Source organism: Heteronotia binoei, chromosome 19 (genome assembly GCF_032191835.1).
Source record: "Heteronotia binoei isolate CCM8104 ecotype False Entrance Well chromosome 19, APGP_CSIRO_Hbin_v1, whole genome shotgun sequence".
NCBI classification, from domain to species: domain Eukaryota; kingdom Metazoa; phylum Chordata; class Lepidosauria; order Squamata; family Gekkonidae; genus Heteronotia; species Heteronotia binoei.
This window is the reverse complement of record NC_083241.1, coordinates 16,144,631-16,172,131: the sequence shown is the minus strand read 5'-3', so window position 1 is coordinate 16,172,131 and position 27,501 is coordinate 16,144,631. Positions and strand designations below refer to the sequence as shown.

At 45.1% G+C, this 27,501-nt stretch overlaps 1 protein-coding gene across 4 annotated transcripts in view; it reads left to right on the top strand.

Annotated features, from left to right (window-relative positions):
• The window catches only part of NTRK3 (neurotrophic receptor tyrosine kinase 3), a 589,304-nt gene that overhangs the window by 367,500 nt on the left and 194,303 nt on the right, over positions 1-27,501 (top strand). For all 4 annotated transcript variants that reach the window (XM_060260076.1, XM_060260077.1, XM_060260079.1 and 1 more), the window contains exon 12: positions 9,397-9,585. In XM_060260076.1, the coding sequence (XP_060116059.1) occupies positions 9,397-9,585 (189 nt within the window). The remainder of the gene's footprint in view (positions 1-9,396; positions 9,586-27,501) is intronic.

Sequence of the window (27,501 nt, the reverse complement as noted above, 5' to 3'; positions counted from 1 at the left end):
TCATTAGATTGAAGCATCTCATATGTATGTGCTCACCAAGGAGACACAAACCATTTAACTTCTAACATATGTAGAAACTGGAACGCTTATGCCAAATTTCTGTACCAGTCAACTTCACAGACTCTTCTCTCTATTGAATATTTCGAAAATACCACTGTTCAGAACCCTCTTTCCCAGCTTTTTTTCATCTGATTCCCAGTCCTGCCAAATCAAGCTGTGTTCCCTTCAATGTTATTAGAAGTTTATAAATATAAGCAAAGATGTCTAAACTTTGTTTTTTTCTATGATCTATGGAAGAATCCACCAAACTGTTAGGATCTTGAAACAGTCTCTCTGGTGGCTTCCTTTGCGGACTCTCTCTGCCCTTAGAGCTGAAGTTTAAAGGATCAATGCCATATTGATCTTTTCAATAACATCATTACTTAGTTGCATATGCCGAGGTAGCAAAATGAATGAAGAATTAAGAATGGCTTGTGCCCTTGCCTCAAGGTTGAGCTGGCCAGAGGACTGCAGTTAAATTGGGTTTAAAATCGGACCGAGAGCCTTTGCTCCTTTAGATATACAAATGGATTATTTAAATATATGCAAAACATCCTAAATGCCTGACATTAGAGGGAAAAGAGTGGTTCTTTTTTTCTTCCCTCACATCTGGCTCACTTGCCTTGCTTAAGTCACCTACTTTGTAGGCATCTTTCTGAACAGGTACATCTGCCTTGACAGCAACCTGCTCATTGGTCCATGCAATGCAGTATTGTCTAATCTGATTGGCAGATATTTTGCTGCATTTTTGCTAGAGATTTTTTTAAAAAATTGGAGAAGCTAGAAATTGAACCTAGAACCTTCAGCATGCACTACTGCTGAGCTCTGGGCCCTTTCCTTATCACGTTATATCTGGTTTCTAACTGTAGCTTGTTGTGACCAATACTCCCTCTAAGCTGTGAAGTCTTGTGAGCAAAAGTTCTACTTTGTGAGCTACTGGCATTAAACTTGTGAGCGTCTGCATAAATTACTTTGGTGCCATTTTTCTGGAGCTAAGGCAAAAACATGTGAGCTGGAGGCTAAAAAACTGTGAGCTAGCTCACACTAACTCAGCTTAGAGGGAACACTGGTTGTGACCCACACTGAGGAAGATGATTTGGGTCCTGGTTATAAGAAGATGGTGTCTTTTGGAGAGCCCTTGACTTCCCTTTGCTATTTTTCTTCCTGTGCATTAGTGGTGGCTAATAACCCATCTTCAGACTGTGGAGAGACCCATGTTCCAACAGTCAACTGACCCTAATTAAGCTAAATCATGGTTTCATTGTGTCAACTGAGCTTCACAGTAGAAAAGGGAAAGAATGATCACAGACAGGTCTTTTGCTAGTCTAAAGCAAAGGCTTACTTCATCTGTTCATCTCCCCTTGACTTGTGAAGAGAAACTTGTTAGGAAGACTATGGGCCAAATAGGAGCCCATGAAGCTGCTTATGCTAAATCAGAGCAGTCCATCAAATCAGAGCAGTCCATCAAATCAAGGTCAGTATTGTCAGCTTTGACAGGCAGCAGCTCTCTGGGGGTCTCAGGTAGGATGTCTTCTATGTCACCTACTACCTAATCTGGTTAACTGGAAGTATTGAAAATTGAACCTGGGACCTTCTACATTCAAAGCAGATGTTCTGCTGCTGAGTTTCCCATAGGAAGCTCCCATCCATTGGATTACAAGTGCTCTAGCAAGATCAGTGGAGCCTGTTCAGACTTACAGTAGGTCAGAGAGGGCTTTCCCATCACCTGCCTACCAGGTCCTTATAAAAACATAAGAGAAGCCTGTCAAGTCGGCTGAATTCAATAACGAGTCTTTGGTTGAAACAAAGTTGCTAGTTTATTGAAAGCAGAACTGAAGACCATGATAGAGATTGAAGGACTGGGGTACATAGACATTAACCAAGCATTTAAGGTATAGATCAAAGGATTCCTACGGGCGGGGTACTCCATGCAGTATATTTTCACACTAGGATGTTACTCCCTCGTTCCCAAGCCAAGGCCTTGGCGCTTCACACTCCCACAGACACCCGGCTTGAGAAGGCTCCACTATCTTGTTCACATATCAGCATTTCAAAGCAGACTACACAACAAAGGCATAGCTAAGTGGAGGGGGGGGGAGGAGAGGTAGCTAGCAGCATTCGGTATTCAGCATGAGCCCAGAATCCCTTGCTTCTGAACCAGAGTTAGCAAACATGTTAATAAAAATACAGCAGACTTGACATACTGCCCCCCCTAAGCCCCCCCTACGGTGCGGGCTCGAGGTTGCTCCCGATTATGGCTCTGTGTGTCGGAACTGTGTTTCGTTGATTCTGACTGGTGCCAATCGGTCGGGTTCGGGCTTTGCCGAAGTAAGCTGCAATGAAATACAGGGTAGACTTTACCAAGGGCCGGAGGCAAATCTAATTCCACAGTGACTGGGTTAATTACTCGCTTGATCTTAAAGGGACCCACGAATTTAAAAGCCAGCTTTCTGGATGGTTGGGAGAGGGGTAGATTTTTCGTTGACAGGTATACTGAGTCCCCAACTTTTAGTTCCCAGACTGGCACATGAGACTTGTCATATTGCCTCTTGTAAGCCTCTTTTGCTGCTTTTAAGTTCTCCTGGATCGATGGCCAGCACTGGCTAGGTCCCTGCCACCACTGCTCGAAAGCAGAGCCTGTCCCTGGACCTTCCCCCCCCCCCGGCAGTATCGGGATCGGTTTTCCCTCATACCCAAACACTGTGGAGAAGGGGGAGGCTTTGGTGGAACTGTGAGCACTGTTGTTATAGGCATATTCTGCAAAGGAGAGGAGGTCTACCCAGTCGGACTGGCGTTGACTCACAAAGCACCGCAAATACTGTTCCAGCACCCCGTTCACTCTCTCCGTCTGTCCGTCCGTCTGGGGGTGGTACGCTGTGCTTAACCCCTGCTCCATTCCTAACAGTTTGCAGAACTCCCGCCAAAAGGTGGCAACGAACTGAGGCCCCCGGTCACTAATAACTTTGTCTGGAATTGAGTGGTGTTTGGCCACGTGATCAAAGAATAGGGTGGCCAGTTTCTTGGCGGTGAGCAGTTGAGCACAGGGGGTGAAATGAGCCTGCTTGGAAAACGTGTCCACTACCACTAAAATGACTGTCTTCCCCCGTGAAGAAGGAAGCTCTACTATAAAGTCCATAGACACAATGGCCCAGGGGCGTTTGGCCGTTTCTAGTGGTTGCAACAGGCCTGGGGGCTTCCCCCCTCTCTTTTTCGCCATTATGCATACCGGGCAGCTGGTTACGAATTCCGACACGTCCTTTCGAAGGGACGGCCACCAAAACTGCTGGTTTATTAAGTGCAAGGTTTTCACATAGCCAAAGTGCCCAACCAATTTAGATGAATGGCACAGTTGTAAGATTTCTTTTCTCAGGGTCATCGGGATGTATAATTTCTCCCCCTTATACCACAGACCGTCTTTTCCCTTCTGCACCCCCTCAGGCCGCCCACCTCCCTCCCTTTCGGTCTCCAAGGCGATGCGCTCACGGCTGAGCCCGTCCAGCTCCCTCCTTTTCTGCGAGCGGGTAGTGACCATGGCCGCCGCTTGCATGGGGGATAATAACGAGTCAACCACCTCTTCCCTCTGGCTCTCATGTTGTGGGAGCCTGGACAGGGCATCGGCTAAGAAGTTCCGGGCCCCTGGGATGTGTTTCAGAGTGAAATCGAACTTGGAAAAGAACCCCGCCCACCTGATTTGCTTCTCACTTAGCTTCCTTTTCCCAGTCAGTGCCTCGAGGTTTTTGTGGTCCGTCCATATCTCGAATGGCACTCTAGCCCCCTCTAGCCACGATCTCCAGGTTTTTAGCGCAAACATGACCGTGAAAGCTTCCTTGTCCCACACTGACCAATTTCTCTGCTCGTCTGAGAATTTTCTCGAGATATAGGCACAGGGTCGCAACTTCCCTTCCCCATACCTCTGCATGAGTATGGCTCCTACGGCGACAGACACCTGGCTTGAGAAGGCTCCACTATCTTGTTCACATATCAGCATTTCAAAGCAGACTACACAACAAAGGCATAGCTAAGCGGAGGGGGGGAGGAGAGGTAGCTAGCAGCATTCGGTATTCAGCATGAGCCCAGAATCCCTTGCTTTTGAACCAGAGTTAGCAAACATGTTAATAAAAATACAGCAGACTTGACAAAGCCATGTTGGATCAGGCCAATGGCCCATCCAGTGCAACACTCTATGTCACACAATGGCCCAAAAACCCAAGTTCCATCAGGAGGTCCATCAGTAGAGCCAGGACACTGGAAGCCCTCCTACTATGCCCCCCCCCCAAGCACCAAGAATACAGAGCATCACTGCCCCAGACAGAGAGTTCCATCAATATGCTGTAGCTAATAGCCACTGATGGACTTCTGCTCCATATGTTTATCCAGTCCCCTCTTGAAGCTGTCCATGTGGCAGTGAATTCTTTGTGTTAATCGCCCTTTGGGGTGAAGAAGTACTTCCTTCTATCAGTTCTTTTAACTAGAGATGCCTGTAGCTGAATCCGGAGCATCTATATGTCAAGCAGATGGTCTGCCACTGAGCCACAGCCCCTGGCCATATGGGACAGGGATCAGTTCCTTGGCATGCTCTATGCCTTGAGCATCACCGACCGCCAACTACTGTAAGCAACTGAACAAGAAGCTGTTAAAGCTGTGAAACTGAATTTACAGTTGCAAAGGGGAGGAGGGAGAGAAGGAGGCTCCTTCCTTGTGAGTAAAACACCTGTCACACCTGCCAGGAGTCCTGCTAATTACACTGCAACTTTATTATGTCCCACTTGGAAGAACAAACAATACTTGAAGTCTTGAAAAATGAGCAGGCTTCTATATTTTTCTCTCTCCTCCTCCTTCTCTTCTTTTTGACAATAGATGAATGCAGTCAGAGCCAGCATTCTCTGGATGCTCACGGAAGCGCCGAGAGACTCAAATGACTTGAAGCCTCTCTTCTTTGTTACTCGTGTTCCATAATAAAGTAATTGTGCAATTAGAAATAGATTAGCGACAGCAAAGAGATCCTTTTCTCTCCCCCCCCCCTCCTCTCTCCTTGGCGCAGGTAAAAGACAGGCCTTTTGAATGTGTTTGAAGTGTGAATGCGGCAGCTCTTCCTCATCTAGCATTGACCTTCTGTTAGCCCCTGGCAGCTTCGACAAAACAGAAGAGAAACTTCTTCTGGCGTAGATTTTTCTTCTCTGGGTTGTATGAATAAATTGCAGCTCCTTGATTAAGGCGCCAAGGAGTGTGTCTCCCCCCACCCCTTTCTGAGCTTGGCAGTGGATTATTCTTTCCCTACTGGGCCTTGCCACTTGCCAGTTATCCCAGATGCAAGCCTGCCACGGATGGCTGAAAACTGAATGTATTTATTCGGATACTGATGCCCCACTTATCTCCCTGATGGGAACCTAAAGAGGCTCACAAAATCAACTGGCTTGCTTCTGTTTTGATGACAAGCAGGATTGTTGTTGTTGTTTTAGCAGGAATTCCTTTGCATATTAGGCCACACACCCCTGAGGTAGTCAATCCTCAAGAGCTTACAGGGCCTTTTATTACAGGACATACTGTAAGCTCTTTCCCTATGAAGAAAGGTTGAAACGCTTGGGACTCTTTAGCTTGGAGAAACGTCGACTGCGGGGTGACATGATAGAGGTTTACAAGATTATGCATGGGATGGTGAAAGTAGAGAAAGAAGTCCTTTTCTCCCTTTCTCACAATACAAGAACTTGTGGGCATTTGATGAAATTGCTGAGCAGTCAGGTTACAATGGATAGAAGGAAGTACTTCTTCACCCAAAGGATGATTAACATGTGGAATTCACTGCCACAGGAGGTGGTGGCGGCCACAAGCATAGCCAGCTTCAAGAGGGGTTTAGATAAAAATATGGAGCAGAGGTCCATCAGTGGCTATTAGCCACAGTGTGTATATACATATATATAATTTTTTTTGCCACTGTGTGACACAGAGTGTTGGACTGGATGTGCCATTGGCCTGATCTAACATGGCTTCTCTTATGTTCTTATGTTCTCTTGGAGGATTGGCTGCATCAGAGAGGTGTGGCCTAATATGCAAGGAAGTTCCTGCTACAAAAAAAGCCCTGATGACAAGTCCCACTGACTCCCTACTAGGGCTTTCAAGGCAGGGGATGTTCGGAGATGGTTGGCTGTTGCCTTCCTTTGCACAGCAACCCTGGACTTCCTTGCTCGTTTCCCATCCAGGGCTGGCGCTTCTTAAACTTCTCTGTTGTACCTCTCCAGTGAGGTCGATTTGTCAGAGAGAGAATGACTGGCCCAAGATCACTGCTGTCTGTCTGGTGGACCGAAGCAGCTATGGAAGAGTGGGGCCTCACTTGATAGGCCCAAAACAAAACCTTGTGCAGCTTTTCCTCCCCTCGTGTGCTAAGCCTGCATTTGCACAAGGGCTATACACGCACGGTAGAGGCTACATCGAAAGTATTTAGCACATGTTCATCCTATTTGCTCTCCAAGGGTGGTGTGCACATTGGCTTTTTTACCAGGAACTCATTTGCATATTAAGTCACACACCCTGACACCAAGCCAGCCAGAACTACATTCCTGCTAAAAAAAAAAAGCCCTGGTGTGCACAAAACAAAGTTTGAGGAACACTGAGGAACTGAACCTCCCAATTCCTAGTTCAACATTTTAATCACTACATCCAGCTGGCTGTTGGCTGGGTATATGCAGTGTATGTTTAAGTGAGTACTTGCTTGTGTCCATGTTGAATCTGTTCAGAACATCCATATGATCAATGGGGGAGCTGGTGGGCATGACCCTGCTTCTCCAAGCCATGGACAAGTTGTGCCTTGTTCCAGTCAGTTTGCAAAACCTGGGCTTGCCAGCTGTTGTGAAAACTTAGGACCAGCCTAGATGTGATCTTCTTCACATGCCTGCTACAGTCAGTGGGATTTTTTTTTTTTTGAAATATACCAGGAGATCACCTCAGATGCTGAAGACTGCAACTTCCCTGTGACACTGCTGTGTCCTCTGTCCGTTTTATCCAAGGGATGAGCAGATGTTATTTTGTTTCATTTCATATTAATTTATACTTGTGTGAAGTTGTCACTGATGCGATATTGACTTGATGGGTTTGTTTGCCGTGTGTACCCATGGTGTCCAGTTTTTGTAGGCACTGTGTACGTACAGTGTATACCATTTCTTCATATGCTTTGTGGATGTTATTTGGTCTCATCCAGAAAATCCAGTAATGGTAAATAATATAAAGTTAAGACTGCCTTACCATGTAGGAAGAACTTCTTGACAGTTAGGGTGGTTCCACGGTGGAACGGGCTTCCTTGGGAGGTGGTGGGTTCTCCTTCTTTGGAGGTTTTTAAACAGAAGCTAAATGGCCGCCTGACAGCAATGAGAACTTGAGAACTTAGGCAGATCATGAGAGGGCAGGCAGGAAGGCTTACATCAGTGCTTACTTCTTGTGGTCCTTTCTTACACACCCAGGAAAATGCTGGTTGTCACTTTGAGGTCAGGCAGCAGTTCTCCAGGCCACTTTGCTAGAGATCCTGCAGAGTTGTTGTTGTTGTTGTTTTGCCATCTTCTGAGAGTGGAGCAGGTGTCTCTAGGTGTATGCATTGGGAGAGCGGGGGGGGGGGGGGTTCTTGTGAATTTCCTGCATTGTCCAGGGGTTTGGACTAGATGATTCTGGAGGACCCTTCCAACTCTATGATTCTATGATTAATGTATTTGTGGTGACTCTTGTAGAACTGGAAGGAGTACACTGTGGTGGACTTTCAATGACATCGTTGTTGCTGCTGCTGTTGTTGCTATTATTATTATTATTATTTATTCACCAAAGTCAGAATTTTTTTCACGCCCCCTCAAGTGTCAGAAGGGCTCTGGATGATGTACAACATACATAAAACCGCAGCAATATAAAACCAATTCAAAACAAGTTACAGAATTTATATTAATCCAATGGCAGACAATGAATAATCCCAATTCCGATTGTCAGCTACATTCACAGGTGTGGGGCGGGGGGAGGGCAAAAAAATGGAAATAGTTTAAAAAAATGAAGAAGAAGAAGAAGAAGAAGAAGAAGAAGAAGAAGAAGAAGAAGAAGAAGAAGAAGATGATGATATTGGATTTATATCCCGCCCTCCACTCCAAAGAGTCTCAGAGCGGCTCACAATCTCCTTTACCTTCCTCCCCCACAACAGACACCCTGTGAGGTGGGTGGGGCTGGAGAGGGCTCTCACAGCAGCTGCCCTTTCAAGGACAACCTCTGCCAGAGCTATGGCTGACCCAAGGCCATTCCAGCAGGTGCAAGTGGAGGAGTGGGGAATCAAACCTGGTTCTCCCAGATAAGAGTCCGCACACTTAACCAGAAGGGTGCCAGGCAGGTGGAAACTGTCACTGTTCTCAAGCAAGAGGAAAACAGGCCCTGCAGAATTGCATTAGATCTCGCAGGGCCCAGATGGCAGCAGGCAGAGAATTCTAACAGGTTGGGGCCAGGACCGAAAAGGCCCTAGCCCTGTTTGAGGATAACCAGATATCTTTAGGGCTGGGGATCACCAGCAAGTTGCTGTCTAAGGAGCACAGTGCTCTCTCAGGGACATATTGGAGGAGACAGTCCCATAAATACATTGGTCTCTGACTGCTCAAGGTCTTATAGGTCAGTACCAAAACCTTGAACTTGACTCCATATTCAACTGGGAGCCAGTATAGCTGGCACAGCACAGGGTGTATATGTGCTATCCTTGATGTTCCCGTCAGGACCTGTTCTGCTGCATTCTGGACCAGTTGGAGCCTTTGGGTCAGTCTCAAGGGCAGGCCAGTGTAGAGCAAATTACAGTAGTCCAGCCTGGAGGTGACCGTTGCATGGATTATTGTGGCCACTGTGGATTACCATATACATTATTGAGGCACTGTCATGATCCTCAGATCAATAATATAATACATTTTCTCTGGAACTTGAACTTAAGAACATGTTTTCTACAGACCACCTACCCATGATTTGTAAGGAACCTATTATAAACAAAAGCCACTTGATGCAAACGTTTACAGTGGGTTTCTTACAGGCACAGGGCACTGAAAAATATGGTAATGGCAATGTTTTTGTGTGTGTGCAAAGCGTCATCATATCACAGCCGCCTTATAGCAACCCTGTAGGGTTTTCAAGGCAAGAGATGAACAGAGGTGATTTTCCATTGCCTTGCCTTTGTGTCGCAACCCTCATCTTCCTTGGTGGTTGCCCATCCTAGCTTCTGAGATCTGACAAGATTGGGCTAGCCTGGAGCCTCCAAGTCAGGGCAAATTTCTTTACTTGCTTCAATATGATGAAATATTCTGGGTGGAAGGCCTAATAAACCTCTGCAGCCTCTTCATTTTCTTGTTTGTTTGTCTCTAGGTCCTGTGGCTGTGATCAGTGGGGAAGAAGATTCTGCCAGCCCTCTTCACCACATCAACCATGGCATCACGGGGCCCTCATCTCTGGATGCTGGCCCAGACACAGTAGTGATTGGCATGACCCGTATCCCCGTCATTGAGAACCCACAGTACTTCCGGCAAGGCCATAACTGTCATAAGCCAGATACATGTAAGTGTGTTTACTGTTTTCCTTCCTTGTTTCTTCCAGGAAACGAATAGAGCAGGTAAGAAGGGAAGAAGAGGCTCGTAAGAAAGAGAAGAGAGTTAAGGAGTTTTAAGGAAGTGGGGTTGTGTGGGAAGAAAGTGGGTTTTGTATGGTCCAGAAACCAGAAGTGATTCTCGTGTCCTATAAAAAAGCACAACATACACATAGGCATTTCAGAAGGTGAATTGTTAGTATCACCAGCCAAAACCCACTTCTTCTAGTTTTGGCATTGACTTCCTGGAATCTTGAACAGGAGATCCCCGTGACAGAGAGCATAAAGGAGTTGCTAAGGCCTTTATAAAGCAGGGTACAGTAAGAGGACCCTGACTTTGCTGGCTTGGTAATCCACTCATTCGATGCACATGGGCTGCCATCTTAAAAGAGTGACCGCACAGTAGGCTCCACAGAGGTTTTAAGATCAAATCAGCCAGTCGATTTCTTTCACAACGGTTGTGCACAGAGACACAAGAAGCAAGAACCTGAACCATTTATGATAATGAATGAGTAATGAAAACACATTATATGTGTGAACAAAAGAATCCATATTGTGATGTTGATTAGAAGGCAAACAGCCCAAAAGAAACAGTTCCTCAGACACAGAACACGACATGCAAGGGCTCAAATTCTGAAGACTACACAAAGAAACAACTGCACTAGAACACCAAAGAGTTCCTTGAATTTGTGTGCCACTTGTAAAACAAGGCTCGCATTTATTCTATCTGTTAATACCCCTCAATTGTTCTTTCCCAAAAGTTAGGTTTTGGAGGGCATGCGGTTAATTTGGAGCAATGTATTTGATGCTGGCGTCACCCCCCCCCTCCCAATGGGACCAACGTGTTTTATCCAGTTTGCAAAACGATAAACCTGCCATTTATGAAACTAGCTGACAAATATAGACTGTTTTTCATTACAGTCTCATTATTATCCTGAATGGTTTCCTTCTTGGTTCTTGTCCTTCTTTTTACCATCTGTGCAGAAGGCAGCTGGATACATGTCCTTGAACCTGAACACAGAACTTCTTCCAGAAAAATAAACAACATATTTGCTGAATGATAAATCATTCTTTCCTGTTGACTATGAGTCCTCATAATCCACAAGAATTAAAAAATATATATATAACCACCTAGAGTGCATAATTTCCGTCACTTCATATCCTCAGCGTTTCAGATTGTCCAGAATGGCTCCAAACCAAACCATATGAAAGGCTATGGCATCTCTCCCCTCCCTTTCCCAACACTGTCTCATGTGCTTTCCATTCATGTGCTTGCCATTGTCTGTGTTTCCTGCATCTATTCAGGATTGTGGAAATAAAATGGTACCATCACTGCGTTCTTAGCAGTGGGGAATAACTGATCTTTTATGGTCACTGTCAATGAATGTTTGCAGGTTTGTTAAGGATCATGGAGTGTAAGTTGAAGATGGTTGAATAAATCCATGCATACTTTAGGCCAGAGGTTCTGTACCTTTTCAGTAGGACTGAAAGCTTTATATGATATTTAATCAGATTCATCAGCTAATTTCGGTTGATTTGGCAGTGCCAAATATTCACCAATTTTCATTTTTCAGGTTAAAAATTTGGCTTGTTTTTGGTAGGGTGATGAAATTATCTTGAAATTCACAGACTGTGCGAATAGTTGCTGTTTCCCCACCCTGTTCTGTGCTGATGTGGGGCAGATCCCACCCTTTGTTCTTTCTGGATGAGTCCCACAAGCCATCCCATCCAGTTAGGGATCATCTTCTGGATCACTGTGCTGTTGGCAGTTAGATCTTGCTGCATGATAATATCACTAAGGACAGTAGGGATCATTTAGATCTACCAGCAAACACTTTTTCAAGGAATACGGGGAAAAAAAAACATTGCCAAAAATGTTGAGCCCTGAATTTTTTTGTGGGGGGGCCATTTTCAGTTGGGTTGAACATTAAGCACACACTTTTAAGGGGGCAGATTTGATGTGTTTTTGACTCTAGCTTCCCAACTTAATATGGATTTAAGGGGGGGGAACCCTTTAGTGCTGTTGGCCTGTCTTTCTGAGAAGGAATGGTAGTTTCTGTTTCGCAAATTCTGAATTCTCTTGCGTTCCCTTCAATATGAAATGGCTCCTTGTATTGATGGGTATATGCACATATATTTAAACTATCTGCCTTGGTAGTCAACTAAAGCTAATCTTTGGGTAGCCAGACCTCCTTGGTTTCATGTAACATCACTTGTTCAGTGTCATGCCTACAACCTAATTCTTGAAGCCTTAATGTGTGAACTAGGCAGCCCCATTTATCTACCATCTCTTCCCTCCTCTGACAGTTATCCATTCAGCAGACTTGAGTGGTGAAGGCCTTCTCCAAAATGTCATTTTTGCATATGAATGTTCCCCACAAAGATTCCTTGAATACAGAGCGGCTGAGCAGAAAGCTAAACCAAGCCGCCTTCTCCCTGGTGTGCTGGTTTTCTACAAAGAGGAGCACTCCTTAGCTGAAACTAAAGCACTAAACTGGTGCTTTTATTGCTGTTCTGCGCAGCTGGGCTCTGCTCTGTTATGTTCACACCCATGTCATGAGCAACAATACAGTTTCTTTTCTTTTTTTTTCTTCTGGCAAAGAGGCACATACTAAGTGAGTGCGGAGGGAGTGGGAAGGTGAGGTGTGAGCCAATAGAAGGACATAAGCTGCCTTAAACAACACACCCATAGTGCAAAAGGCAGTAACCGAAACTCGAATATCAGTGGATGCCCTAATGAAATATAGTGGGCAGATTTCGAGGATAATTTTGGCAGCATCCCCAATGAGGATGTACTGGTGTTCTCTGCTTTTGAGAAAAGTAGTAGTTTCTCTCTATGCATTCAACGGGGGCACCGTAAGACAGGACGAAGTGAGCCATATTCTGGTGACATTTGTTGTAGACAGTCTGTATGGTGTACCAGCTAGATTACTGGACCAGGATTCAGGAGACTTGCGTTCAGATCTCACTCTGGGTAGCCTTAGAACAGCCGTTGTCCTTCAGTTTTACCTAGCTAACAAGGCTGTGGTGAGGACAAAATGGGTGGGGAGAGACTTCTGTTCACCACCCAGAGCTCCTTGGAGAATGGGTGGGATAGAAAATGTATTGCTGGATAAAAGAGAGCCAGTGTGTCATAATGACTACAATGTTGAACTAAAACCTGGAAGAATCAGGTTTGAATTCTACCCCCCACCCCACATCGAATCTTGCTGAGAGACCATAAGTCCATTACAATCTCTCAGCCTAATCTAGCTCACAAGGTTGTTGTTTTGAGGCTACCATAGAGGAGGAGAGAACACTGTGATAAGCTGCTTTGGGTCTTCATCGGTGGCAACACAGGATGGGTTCCAACAGCCCAATGGCGCTCTGGCAGGGGGTGGGCGGGACCTTTCCAGGAATGGGGAGGAGTGCCATTGGGCATGATGCCTGCATCATCCAAAAGTGACGTAGGCACATCTGGTTTGGGGGCAAAACTCTGTGGTAGAATGAGCTACAAATCATAGAGTTTTGCCCCCAAACTAGAGTGTCACAGCCCAATGTCCCTGATGTGCCTATGTCACTTCTGGGTTACATAGGCAGATTGTGGTTATTTTGGGCTTCTTGAACACGAGAGAGAGTAATTTGGCAGGGAGTTAAGCACCCAAAAGCAGGAGATTCCCCACACAGACCATGGGACCTGGCAACCCTCAACAGGGTATAAATAAAAAGTAAGCGTAGTGTAAAAGAGTTTAAGTGTAGCAGTGCAGACCCTTCCTCAAGGGGGAGCTTAGATCTTAGCATTCCTTGCAATTTAACTCTCTTTTTGGTGTGAACAGCGCAAGAATTAACGTCTCTATTAAGGGCTTGTTAAACTGAAGTAATGTTTTCTGTGCACATCCCCCCCCTTCCTTCCGTAATGGAATGTTCCCCTCGGGATCACCCTGTTGTTTGAAATAGGCGCTGTTGCTCGTAGACGAAGCCGAAGACTTAAAGTTTGCAATTTGGAGCGAACCCATCAAATGGTGGTGACACTTCAATCACCAGGGCAATGGGCTGCATCCACTTAATTGCACCCAGCTTCGTCGTTGATTACAACGTATTTATTTTGTTGTGTTTTGTATGGAAGCGGTAGATTGGTCTGCTAGGCAGGGAAAGCCAAGAAGCAGCACCAGCTAACGTAGCTTTTTAAAAACTTCAAGTTCTCTTGTTTTTCTTTTGTGTTCCTAGAATGCACCGATATTAGTGTGCTTTCTGAACCATGATGCTTTGAAATTCCTTTAGCTGTCAACTGTGACATCCTTAAAATATGCTAGATATCGCACTTATGTGATGGACATTGATTTAAGCAGTAGATTACAGTTTGTTCTGCATTGGAAAGGTCCCTGTAGGCCAAGCTGAGTAGAATTCTTTGGATTAACAGAGATCTGGTGCAGCCAAGGGGCATGTTTTTGGAATATTTCAGAGGGAAAGGTTGTTTGAGTGAGGGGGGAGGGAATTGTGACTTTCAGGTCTAAGCACGCATAGCTTTGGGCTAGATCTTTGGCTGCGGTTTCCAATTGTCACTCATTCTGTTCGGCACTTGTTCAGCAGTTTTGTAGCATTCATGTTTGGGTTCCAACAGCCCACTGTGAACTTGTGTGATCTCCATTTGTGTGGATGTGCAAATGATGCACATTTTGATACGTGCATTACATATTCCAAACATATTTCAACTTGTACTTCCATAGTACTTCCAACAAGATAAAATGTATCCAAATCCCTACCTAATGTTTACCTCATATGTACTCTCAGACACACCAATGAAAACGAAGCAATTCCGTCGGTTGCCAAGGGCAACTTGGAGCAGAATTGCTTGTTGTGCAATATTCAGGCTGTACACCTGAATATACCTAAGTGGAAAATAAGCTGAAATGTAGTAGTTTCACATCAGTTCTGGGATATCCAAAATGACCCAAAGCACCCTCACATTCCTTGAATAAGGAAAATCTCTCATGGAATTTCAGGAGTGTTTTGGGTTTCCACCACCAGGAGCAAAGAAGTAGGGAGAGGAAGTTGGTTCTCCAAAGAGCTGTTTGGCAGTGTTTCCCTCCCTTGGAAGGGTCATTATTTTCTTTGGGGGTAGACAATAATTGCTCCATAGAAAATAATGGCCTTTTAAAATTTAAAGGGAGTGAGATGTTGTAAACCAGTTTCCTTTCTCTCCCTTTCTGCTCCTGCGGCATCTGGGAGTGGTGGGGAAATGGAGGGGCAATTGCTGAAATGGGCCTGAATTTTCAGGACCTGAAAAAATCTTCCTGAAAAAAAATCTTGAAAAGTAAAGGGAGTCCCAAAATTCAGGATAGCAAAAAAGAATTCCCTGCTTGCTTACATCCAGATCCAAAACTGATTTGAGAACTTACGTCGTGTGCACCCCTAATTGATAGGGAAACTAGTTATACTCCTGGCCAGAGCAGCTGATCTTGGAAAGTTTAAGGACTGGAGCCATCTTGGTTTCTGTTTAATGTACAATGGGATACTGAGAACAGGGAATTCTGCACTCAGTGCCATATTCTATGTATCGTCTTTTATTAATGAAATGAAACACTACCAGCTATATCAAGGAGACCAATACTCAACAAATGGGCTGCCGGTGGTGTATCTATGATATGTGCTAGTGCAGTGAATTGGTTTTGTTTCCTCTTCTCACTCATAATTTTGGTCTTGCACAATCATTCTGGAGTGATACATCCATGATGTTTTGAATGGCAGAGAGCTTGGCTAGTGACATGAGCAATTTGATTACAGTTCCAATTATTGCTTTCACGAAGGTATATAAAACTTATATTTGCAGTACCTATCCTGGAAAAAAAAAAGCAGAGTAGGCATGTGCTGCATGGGGATTTCATCTAGATTATATTTGGGGTCATTTTAGTCTTTTGTATTTCTTTTAGTATAGTTATCTCTTGTATTCTTAGTTGATTTCATCATGTTAACAGCTTCCTCCTGCAACATTTTTGTTGTTGTGTTTGCTCCCCTCCCATGAGATTAAATTTTCAGGACTGTCGTCGTCAGCCAAAGGGTTCTCCAAGTGCAATTCCAGCCTGACAATTGAGGACCCCACCCCCTCCTCTAGATGAGACCCCCTTGATTAGTGTGGTCCTCCTTTTATTTTGGACTTGGTTGCTTTAATAGGTGCCAAGGGGACCTGAAACTTGGGGAGTCTCATAAAGGCAACTGGTTTCTGCCATGATATTGGAAATTCACAGGGATAGGAGAGGAAGGGTGTACTGGCACCACAACCTTATTTAAGGGCAGGTTTCTCAATAACAATAAGACTTTACTTCATTCTCAATAACAAAAGAACAACAACTTTTCAACACTGAAATACCCCAGGAGTATCTGCCCAGCCCAAGAAAGTTGCTAGTTTGGTGTAATCTGGGAGAACTGGGTTTGATTCCTCACTCTTCCTCCATGTGCACCTGTTGGGAGACCTACAGTCAGTCACAGTTCTCTACGGACTCTTCTCTCAAGAGCAGTTCTTGAAAGAGCTCTCTGAGCCCCACCTACCTCACAGAGTGTCTGTTGCAGGGAAGGGAAGAGAAAGGAGATTGTAAACTGCTCGGAGACTCCTTTGGGTAGTAAGGAAAGGAAAGGTCCCTTATGCTAGCACCAGTTGTTTTCGACTCTGGGGTGACGTTGCTTTCACAACGTTTTCACGTCAGACTTTTTTATGGGGTGGTTTGCCATTGCCTTCCCCAGTCTTTTACACTTTCCCCCCAGCAAGCTGGGTATTCATTTTACCGACCTCGGAAGGATGGAAGACTGAGTCAACCTTGGGCCGGCTACCTGAATCCAGCTTCTACCGAAATCGAACTCAGGTCGTGAGCAGAGAGTTCAGACCACAGTACTGCTACTTTACCACTCTGCGCCATGTAGTAAAGGGTGGGGTATAAATGCAATCTCTTCTTCATCTTCTATTACATTAACCAATGTCCAGTTCCTCTTTTTTTCCCTTTTAAAAAAATTCAATCAAGTCATTGTCAGAACTTGGATGAACTTCAGACGATTCCAATACTTGTTACAAGTTAGGATCTTTATTGAAGAACTACAGTACTAGAGCAACGAAATAACAGTAATGCCAATTCCTGGCAGTTGGTTACATTTTATGCCAGCAGCAAAGCACAATAAAACAATCATTCACACGGTCTCAGACAAGTGTCTCTTCTTCCCAGCCTTCGTTATCAGAAGGGAGGATGCTCCCCTGTTGTGAAGGCCAAACGGCCTGTCTTCAAAGGGCACCTGTGGATGTTAAGCAGAGACTATCTGCCGCCTGCCCTACTGCCCTAAATATTTGGCATAGCACAGGGGCCAGGGTTAATTGCGGTGGTCAGGCACTCTATGTTATTACTAAGTTACAGCATGGAGTCAGTTTGGTCAAGGCAAGTAAAGCAAAAGTTACAAGTTCTGACAGTCATTAATTTACAACTCTCCCAAACTTTTGCGTCTAGGCAGATCTGGCTCACTCCAACCATATTATAAAGCTTGTTAAATCACGCTGCCTCACCAAGGCTCTTTGTTGCCCTTGCAAATTTGGCTCGCAATAGCCTAATCAAGTCCATTTGCGGGATAAAAATCTAGAGTAATAAATAAAATCAATAAACATTTCCCCCCACTTTTCCCCTCAACAACTTGATAACAGTTAACTTCAAACCATCCAATGAGATTCAAACTTTTTATTTTGACCCAAGTCAAAATGGCCCAAATCCACCCTGGGAGTCTTCTAGAAAGACCCAACGCCATAAGCAAATTGTTCCTTGGATCCCTGGTCCAGCTCTTTGCTGGTCAGAACTTTGGTTTCCTGCTGAGAACCCCGGCTCCACTTTCAGGGTTTTTTTCTCCTTGCTGTGCTCCTTGGACTTCAGCTGCCCCTGGACCTCTCCAGACCTCAAGCTTAGAAATTCAGGTCATATGTCCTTTCCCTAAAATGTTGCAGTTCCCTTCCTCCTACCTTTTATAAGCATGCCTTCGGGTTGGGATGTATGCATGCAAGTGCAGTTACTTAGGGAATGAGGTGCCCAGTGTTGGCTCTTGACCAGTTTTGTTTTGTTTTATTTTATCTTGTATACAATAAAATTATTTGTTTGTGTTTATAGTTTCTCTCTCTTATGCTTTTTCTTTGTTATTTTATTTTGGGGTACACTACTGAGACCCACCCTGTATACATTTTGTTGTTCAGCCGCGCAGTCGAGTCCAACTCTTTGCGACCCCGTGGACAAAGTCACGCCAGGCCCTCCTGTCTTCCACCATCCTCCGAAGTCTGCTCAAATTCGTGTTTGTTACATCATATACATAGGCCAAGGTTATTCCTTTTTGGAACCCCTTTTGAAGCTAATTTACTTTTCTCTGGGACCAGTTTGGGTAACAATAAGAACAGGGAGTCGATCAAAATTCTGTTTTGCACAGCTGACATGTGGAGGCATAACCTGGCAGAGTGTGCTTTACTGGGCTCCTCCCTTTCTTTAGCATTCTCAGCTGGTGGGTTAGCCTGTGTTGCCATTCCCTTTTCACGTTAGAAGGACATGCCGATCTAGGTTACTGAGCTGAAATGAGGAGAGAGTCCTGTGTCTGCTTAATGTGCTATTAATAGTACATCAGCGTGATATAGATTTCTGCCACCCTCTATACTAACAACATTGCTTCTCACTCTGGGGAAAGGGGTGGCAGAAGTGACAGATGTTGATTCCAAGCCGCTTAGTTCAGCGTAATGGAATTGCAGATGAAATATGGAAAGTGGCTTTTTGCTTCCAAAACGGAGGAGCATCTTGTGTGCAATAGGTCTGTAGTTGTTTCCCTGGTATCCTTATGCACATATAAATCTGCCTTCTGCTATGGGTCCCTCTAGCTCAGCATTGTCTGCTTTGATTTAGCCACCGTGCTCAGACAGAGAAGTGCGGCTCCCAATAAACGTTACCCGAGGTCATTTCCCTAGAGGTTCCAAGGACTGAATATGGGACCCGCCACATGCCCTGTAACCAAGGGAGAGGCTTCTTTCCCTCCTTAATGAAGTCTCAGTAAAGGAGGTGGGGCAAAATTATGATCTGGCTGTAGCTGCTGTTTGCCTCTTTGGTTTGTGTTCTATTCTAGAGGCTTTTTTTTTGGCTGAACTCTAGATTTCATTTTCCCTCTAGAATTCAGAGAGAAGGGGGGGGGGGGGGCTTGATTGCATGTGGCCAAAGGTCACCAATGTCTGTCTGTCAGCATCAGAGGAACCTAAAGATTTAGCAGAGATTACAATGGAAATGAGCATAATTTACAATTAAAGAAGCCACAGCCTGGAGACACAGTCCTATAAGCTGTCCTATAATGGGTTCAAGGAGCCCAATGGCACAGCGTGGTAAAGCTACAGTACTGCAGTCCAAGCCCTCTGCTCATGACCTGAGTTCGATCCCGGCAGAAGCTGGGTTCAAATAACCGGCTCAAGGTTGACTCAGCCTTCCATCCTTCCAAAGTCAGTAAAATTTGTACCCAGCTTGCTTGGGGGTGGGCAGTGTAGATGATTGGGGAAAGCAATGGCAAACCACCCCAAAAGAAAGTCTGCAGTGAAAACGCCAGAGTTGGAAACGACTGGTACTTGCACAGGGGAGACTATCTTTACCTTTTTATAATGGGTTCAGCCTCAAGCATATCTCTAGCCAGTGCTCTAAGCTGAGTTAGTGTGAGCTAGCTCACAGGTTTTTTGCCTCTGGCTCACACATTTTTTGTCTTAGCTCAGGAAAAATGGCCCCAGATCACACTAATATATGCAGTAGCTCACCACTTCAATGCCAATAGCTCACAAAGTAGAATCTTTGCTCCCAAGGCTCCTCAGCTTAGAGGGAACATTGGCTCTAGCCTTGATTTTCATGGCATCCAGGGTGTAAAGTGATACTCAGCAAGTAATGTATGGATCTCTGCTCAGTCACTGGAGAAAGGTTCAGCCTGTCCAAATAAAGACAGTATAATTGAATATAACAGAACAGAACAAGGGGGGGGGGGCCTTCCAAGAAACTTGCAAGAGTTGCTATCCCTTTCCCACCACCTTTAGTTCCTCCCCTCTCCCATTATTTCTCTCACACTCTTTCTCCACCTGCCACCCCTTTTCTTACTATCTCCCTCTACTCCATGCCTGTCAATTTCTGTCCCCCACCCATCACTCTCTTTTTGTGCCTCCCCACTCTTTCTCTCTTTGTCCTCCAGCCATCAGTCTCTTTTTCTATGCCTCCCTCATCACTCTCCCAGCCTCCTGCCTGCTTTCTCTCTTCTACACAGCAATGGTGGCTACTCCAGGAATCAACGGATCTCCCAACTTGGAAGCCTTGGGAGGTTTGGAGATGGAAGTGACCTCAGGAGGGTAAAATGCTGAGTAGAACCTACCTTCTGAAGCAGCCCTTTTCTCCAGGGGAACTGATCTCTGTCATCTGGAGATTAGTTGTAATTCCAGATGGTCACCTGCAGGTTGGTAATACTAGTTTCCCTGGAGAAAATGGCTACTTTGAAGGAGGGAGTCCATGGCATTATATCTGTCTGAGGTCACTCCCCTCCTCAAATCCCACCCTCCCAAGCTCCAACCCCAAATCTCTAGGAATTTTCTAATCTGGAGTTGGCACCCTATTTCCTTCTCAACAAACAGCCAACCTACTTTTATCTGCCCAACCCTCCTTCCTGCAGCCTCTACCTAGGAAATCTTTCTCCACAGTGCAACCAAAGCAGCTTACATGTTCACAACAATCCTGATATAGATCTCCAACCAAAGCAGCTTACATGTTCACAACAATCCTGACATAGACCTCCAACCTTTTTGAATATAGTATTCTAAAGGGAGCTCCAGGGAGGGGGTTGGCAAGTGGCTTTTCCCCCAGGAGTGCACAAAGCAGTAGTCTGTCCCCATGGTAGCTGGTGGTGGTTTAGCAGAAGACATAGAGGCAAGACTTCTGAGCTGGGAAGGGAAGCTGAGGGTCTGGTGAGAAATCCCTATATGGATCAGGCAGTGGTGGCAGTGGCTACTTCAAAGGAAAAGCCCCTCTAGGGAGTTAGGAATCTCCTAGGAGGGCAGGGTAGAACAGGGCTTGCAGGTCAGAGTAGGTACATTCTGCTACAGTACAGCAAGAGTAAACTGCATTTCGTTACATCAGTGAATTTCAGGCATTGGTATTCCTCAATAAGAAAGTCCAAAATGGTGGACAAACTTTGCTTGAAAGACATCTTACCCAATTACTACACAGCCATAAGAGATGATTCAGTGTGTTTTAAAGTGCATGTAAGACACAAATGTCCTTGCCCAGTGCGTGCCAAATGAACTGAGTAGGTACTCTGGACCATTTTGTGTATTTAATTATTTATAATTTTAATTTATCTACCACTCTTATCTGAGTTCACAGGGCTCAGGGCAGTTAACAACCGAAATACATACAGTGTAAATTAATTAAAGTTAAAACAGTTGGTTGAAATTAAAAGACATTTTAAAAACATTAGATGGTGCCAAAATACATAGCACAAACAGGAGAGAGCAGTGGGGGGCGGGGGGGAGGGAGTGCCTGATAAGATGGTACCTGTTGCTATCTGCAACCAAACACCTGGTAGAACATCTCTGCTTTACAGTCCCTGCAGACGTGCGTAAGAGCTTACAGGGCCCTGATGGTGTTTGGCAGGTAGAAGCCAGGTCTGAAAAGGCCCTGGCTCTGGTCAAAGACAGCTGAACATTTTTAGGGCTAAGGATCACCAGCAGGTTGTTTCCAGCAGTGCATAAAGGGGGACATACGACAGGAGGCAGTTCCAAACATGCTGCCCTAATCTTTGCAAAGTGTAGACTTCTGTAGGAGGATGCTTAGTTAGGGATTCCTTTCTTATGCCCTACCAGTGTGGGGAATTTGAGGCTCCACAAGCTACTGGGGAGGCCAGATGAGTTGTCCAGCAGGTCAAGGAGGAGCATGTTCCAAGGATGAAACAATAGGAGAGCTGTCTGTGCAGGTGCAAGAACCTAAGGCAGTATACAAGGAGCTGGTCCATAAGAGGTTACAGAGACCGACAGCTGGAAGGGGTCATATAGGCCATTACTTGCTTACATATAGGTCATATAGGCCATTACACAGAATAAATGTCAGATGCCCAAGAGCCATGAGACATGAACATCAGATGTTTGAGAGCAAGGAGGGAGGGAGGGAGGAAGGAAGGAAAGGAGGAAGGAAGGAACTTTAAATGCATTCTCCAAGCTACCAGCTGGCTTGGTGAAGTTATTTAAAGAGACAAATGCCTTCTCCAAGCCAGCCAACGGGGCAGTGGGGGCTTCAAGAGCCACACAATATGTGTAAAAGAGCCACATGTGGCTCCTGAGCCACAGTTTGGCCATCCCTGATATAGGCTATCCAGTCGAAAAAACTTGTTTAGTGCAGAAAATCCAAAACAAAAGTATCTCCAACTGATGGCTACCCAGCCTCCACTTGAAGACCTCCAGTAAGGAAGAACCTATCTAGCTCTTTAAGTAATTGATTGTCAATGGCTGTTCTCATCAAGAAATGTCTTCTAATGTTCAGCCAAAATCTACTGTAACGTAAGTCCGTCAGATCTTGGTGCTGGACCAGAAAGACGTAGGCAGATGTTTCAAGGATGTGTAACTCCACCACTTCCTTATGCTTAAGTGCATTGACTGTGGGTACATGGATCCCAGAAATCAACAGGATTGGCTGGGATATCTTTTTCTGGCAGGTGTCCCAGAGCCCACATTAGGGTATGTTGACTCAAGCATCCACCTTCACTTTAATGACGTGGGGCACCGTGGTCGATTATCTTCTCAGTTGGCCACTGAGGAAAAGATTCCCTTGGTGGACAGGGAACAAACATTCAGTTTGCTTTCTCTTATTTATCTCAGCGAGGAAGGCGGGAGGGCTTCTTGCTCAGAACCAGCAGCTCGATCCTTTCTGAAGCAATAGGTCTGAAGTTCTCGGCAAGTGGCTTGCATATGTTTCCGTGTCAAGTATTCACCGGACACGCCTTAGGGTTAGCTCATGTGGCTTTTGCTGACTCCGGCTTAGCCTCAGCCTCAGCAAAAGAGCAGGGTTCACCGCAGGGGTGAAGCAGACATCCTTCCGAAGAGTGTTTTTACGACCTCATTTATTACATTCTGCCCCAGCATAATTGCATATTCCAAGTTGGTAATTACACATATTCACACTAATCGAGTAATTATATTTAATTACACAAAACTGTAAATACGTGGTAATCCGCACCAAAAAAAAAAAAAAGTACTTTGTGGGGGAGAGGGGGGAAACCTCAGCGTCTTGCTTTGTAAAGATAGAACAGCAGATTATAGATGTAGTGCATCCCCTTCTTGTTATAGTGCCAGATATGACCAGGGTGCAGATTTATTACTTGGCATGGAAAGCTACTGTCAAGCTCCCTAGAGGGTCTCAGGAGGAGGCAAGGGTTGATCAGGAAGAAGACAGTCAGGTACGTTTTATGACAGGGGGGCAGAACAGGGAGAAACGAATGCTAAAGACCAATCATCTGGTGGTGCTGAGGAAGGACTGGTGGCTTTCCTGAGTGACAAGACAAGAGGAGGCTGCAGATCTCTTTATATCACCCATTGTTGGCTGACTGGCCCTATGGCTTCCTATTTAGGAGAATATCCCGTCAGCAGCTGAGTAATTCCTTGCACAGGTCAGGCACTTGGGCTTTGCAGTGAGCCAATATCCACAAAGCTCCTAGTCCAAGATTGGTGGAGCTGTCACCTATATATTGGAAGTATATTGTGGTTTTCAGGGTTCTTGCTAAGTCCAAAGGTATTTTACCTGCATGTTTATAAATAACCAGCATCCTGATTAGCCCAGACAAGCCCAAACTCCTCAGAGTTTGGAAGCTAAGCAGGGCTAGCTATGGTTGGTATTTGGATGGGAAACCACCACCAAGGAAGACCTGGGTTGCTATGCAGAGGAAAGCAATGGCAAACCACCTCTGCTTATCTCTTGCCTTGAAAACCCCAAGAGGACTCACTATAACTTGGGTGCAACTTGGCTGCACATAATTGTTATATTTAAATAACTTAGACTATCATTTCTGTAAGCCACAAAATTGTTCTACAAAGTAGTTTTCAAACTCCACTGTACGGTTTTCTTGTATGAGGTGGTCAGGGTGGAATTCTAGCAGGAGCTCATTTGCATACTAGGCCACACAGCCCTGATGTAACCAATCCTCCAAGAGCTTACAGGGCTCTTTTTTGTAAGCTCTTGGACGATTGGCTACATCACGGGTGAGTGGCCTAATATGCAAAGGAGCTCCTGCTAGAATTCCACCCCTGGTGGTGGTGATGGAACTTCCATGAACGACAGCTTGCTAGAAATTATGAGTCTACAGTGTGAAACCACAAGGGAGTGTTGGGCGTGTTTATAGACTTCCTTGCTATTCAGATGCTAATGAGCATGTCTAATGGCTCTAGCCACGTCTTATGAAAGGTCTTGAATACCACCCCCAAGTCTGTCTACAGCTCCAGCACTGCTTCTCATGTGTCAAATGTACCACCAGCCTCATCCCATGCAAGTGAGTGACCTATGGTCTATAGGAAAGAAGGCTGAAATTTGCACAGCTGCCTCCCGTTTCTCTGTGGTCAGTATTTGTTCTGTACATTTATATCAACAGTACAGATCAAAGGGAGCTAAATTCAGTCCACAAAAAGAACTGACAGCTCCAGTGGCGGGTTGGCAATGCTGCTGTGTGGATCAACCAGACCCCTGGATGCAGCAGAGAATCCTCTTCCATTAGAAAGCAAACCGCTCAATTAGCCAATACTCCTTGACAGAGAAACTGCCATTGACCTGTCAAAGTGAGGAAATAGTGTCAACTGAAAGAAGACACAGTGAGCAGAGGACTTACTTTCTCTATCAGTATTCCTGTCCCCCCCCTCCCAAAAAAAAAGGAGGACGGTGAGAGCAACAGTTAATAATGGCATGTGGAAAAGCAACTGCTCAGTCTAACTCTCTCCAGTAGCGATTGACAAGCAGAGGAAAACAATACTTTGCTGGGCCTCAAACACTATTGGGCTGTCCTTATTAACCAGAAGATTCATCGGATTTCCCTGGTTGTAGTTAGTGCTGCTAATATATGTGTGCTGATGAGATTAGACATGTCCTTTCTTGTGATCTAATATGGTTGCTGCACAGGCCTTGAATTAAGTTTTCAGTCTTCAAACTTGATGTAAGGAGAACCCTGAGAGTTCCTTGGAAACTTTCCCAGGGTCTTGTTGGAGGGCATACAAACAGAAACAGTACAAATGGATTGTATGGGTTGGGTCTGGTCAATGTCTAAATGGGAAGTCGCCTGGGAACCCTATATGTACCATCTTGACTTCCATAAGAACATAAGAGAAGCCATGTTGGATCCGGCCAATGGCCCATCCAGTCCAACACTCTGTGTCACACAGTGGCCAGTGTGTGTGTGTGTGTATACACACACACACACATATATATACACTGTGGCTAATAACCACTGATGGACCTCTGCTCCATATTTTTATCCAATCCCCTCTTAAAGCTGGTTATGCTTGTAGCCGCCGCCACCTCCTGTGTCAGTGAATTCCACATGTTAATCACCCTTTGGGTGAAGAAGTACTTCCTTTTATCCGTTTTAACATGACTGCTCAGCAATTTCATTGAATGCCCACAAGTTCTTGTATTGTGAGAAAGGGAGAAAAGGACTACTCTCCCTACTTTCTCCATCCCATGCATAATCTTGTAAACCTCTATCATGTCACCTCACAGTCAACGTTTCTCCAAGCTAAAGAGCCCCAAGCGTTTTAACCTTTCTTCATAGGGAAAGTGTTATAAACCTTTAATCATTCTAGTTGCCCTTTTCTGCACTTTTTCCAATGCTATAATATGCTTTTTGAGGTGCGGTGACCAGAATTGTACACAGTATTCCAAATGAGACCGCACCATCGATTTATACAGGGGCATTATGATACTGGCTGATTTGTTTTCAGTTCCCTTCCTAATAATTCCCAGCATGGCGTTGGCCTTTTTTATTGCAGGTGGACACTGTCTTTACATTTTCATTGAGTTATCTACCACGACCCCAAGATCTCTCTCTTGGTCAGTCTCTGCCAGTTCACAACCCATCAACTCGTATTTGTAGCTGGGATTCTTGGCCCCAATGTGCATTACTTTACATAAAGGCAGAAACATGGGATCTCAACTTAATAAACAGCACAGAAAGAAACTCAATGACAAAACCGCAAGTGGTGGACAAGCTGCCTTGAAGGACCTCTTCACCATCACTACTGGCCATCTCATGAAATGGGTAAATATGGGGCAGGGATTCACAGCCTTTTCAGCCTGTAGGCACCTTTAGGATTCTGACAGAGCATAGTGGGCACAGCCATAAAGTAGTTCCCAAAGGAGGCGGAGCTAGTCACACAAAATGTCTTCTGCAGCTTACCTTCAGTCACACAGTAAAGATCTTTATGCTGTCTGCTGACAAAGCAATTTTTTAAAACCTGCACAACCAATCAAGCCTCAGCTAGCCATTCTGAAGCCTTGCTGGGCAGAAACACCACCTGGTCCTGCCCACTTTCTAAAAATACTTAGCAGTGCCAGGGTGCCCGTAGGTTCCACGTTGGGGGACTCCTGAGGTCAGGTGTATTCTAGGAACTGCTATCAGCTGTAATGAGAGGCACGTGCCCTTTTGAACTGTGCTTATGTTCAGCTTCTATATACACCTCCCTTGGGGAGTTTGTCTCTTTGCTTTTTTCATACCCTGGGGGGAATTTAGTGGATCTTCACCTAACAGGTAAGTCAAGAATAAATCGGCAGCCAAGCGCAGAAAGGGGGCGAAGAGAGGAAGCTCACACGCTCAAGACTAATAAAGAAATTACTAGCATCCTACATTATGAATTGGATGAATTTTTAATAGCCAGGAATGTGGCTTGATTTATAATCCATCAGCCCCTAGCCTCCAGAGTCCATCGCCGGTTAATAAATAAATGACAGGCCCCTTGTATTAAAAGTATCAGTCATTTTACATCACTGCTCTGTAATTTATGTGGGCTGTCAAGAGTTGGATGGAGCCTCTCTGGGGACAGTCCAAGCACCACCTGAGTCTGAAGAAGGGGAGGGGAGCAGTACTGCTTGGGATGGCTGCCAGGGGAGGGGAGAGGGAGGGAGGAAGAGTAGACATGAGATGTCTGAAATTAGTGGGGTCGGCAGCATTGAACTCTGTGCCATGAGAGAAGCTTTCCTAGCTGCTCTTCAGCGCCACTACTGTAGATGGAGAAAGATGGTACTGCAACTGTCTAGTCAGCAAAGATCCAAGGCGGCAGTAAGATCCTAGAAAGCTGCTGCTTTAAGCCTAAATCCTTAGACTGAGAATCATGCCCTGAGTACAGACTTGATGCATTTCTCCCCACCACGAGCACAAGATTTGCCTTTCTGATCCACCATTCTGTTTTCAACAGCATCTGACCAGATGCTCACAAGCACAGTGAGGAGGTAGTGGCTATTACTGTTTGATCTGTGCTCCAACATCTGGCTCTCAGGAGCATGCTGACTGTGCACACAGAGGATCTATTTAAGGATTGCAGCTAACATCTTTAAGAAAGAAAGAAAGAAAACTTGATGAATTTATTCAGTCCATTTTTTTGAAAGCCATCAGTGAATAGCAATCATTGCAGGGGGGGGGGGGAGAGTGTTTTTGGAGGGACAAGTAGGGAGAGAGTGCTTTTGGAGGCTAGCTTGTTCTCCCCTCTCTGCAAGAAAGAGGAATACACTCCCCCCCCCCCCTACTTTGTAGACTCCCAGGTCTTTTTGACTCTGAGCTTACCAGGGAGTTTCTCAAGTTACAGGTTCATGCACAAGGTTCTTTTCAGCTGCTTGTAAAATTCGCAAAGATGTTTTATGTATTGAAGCAAA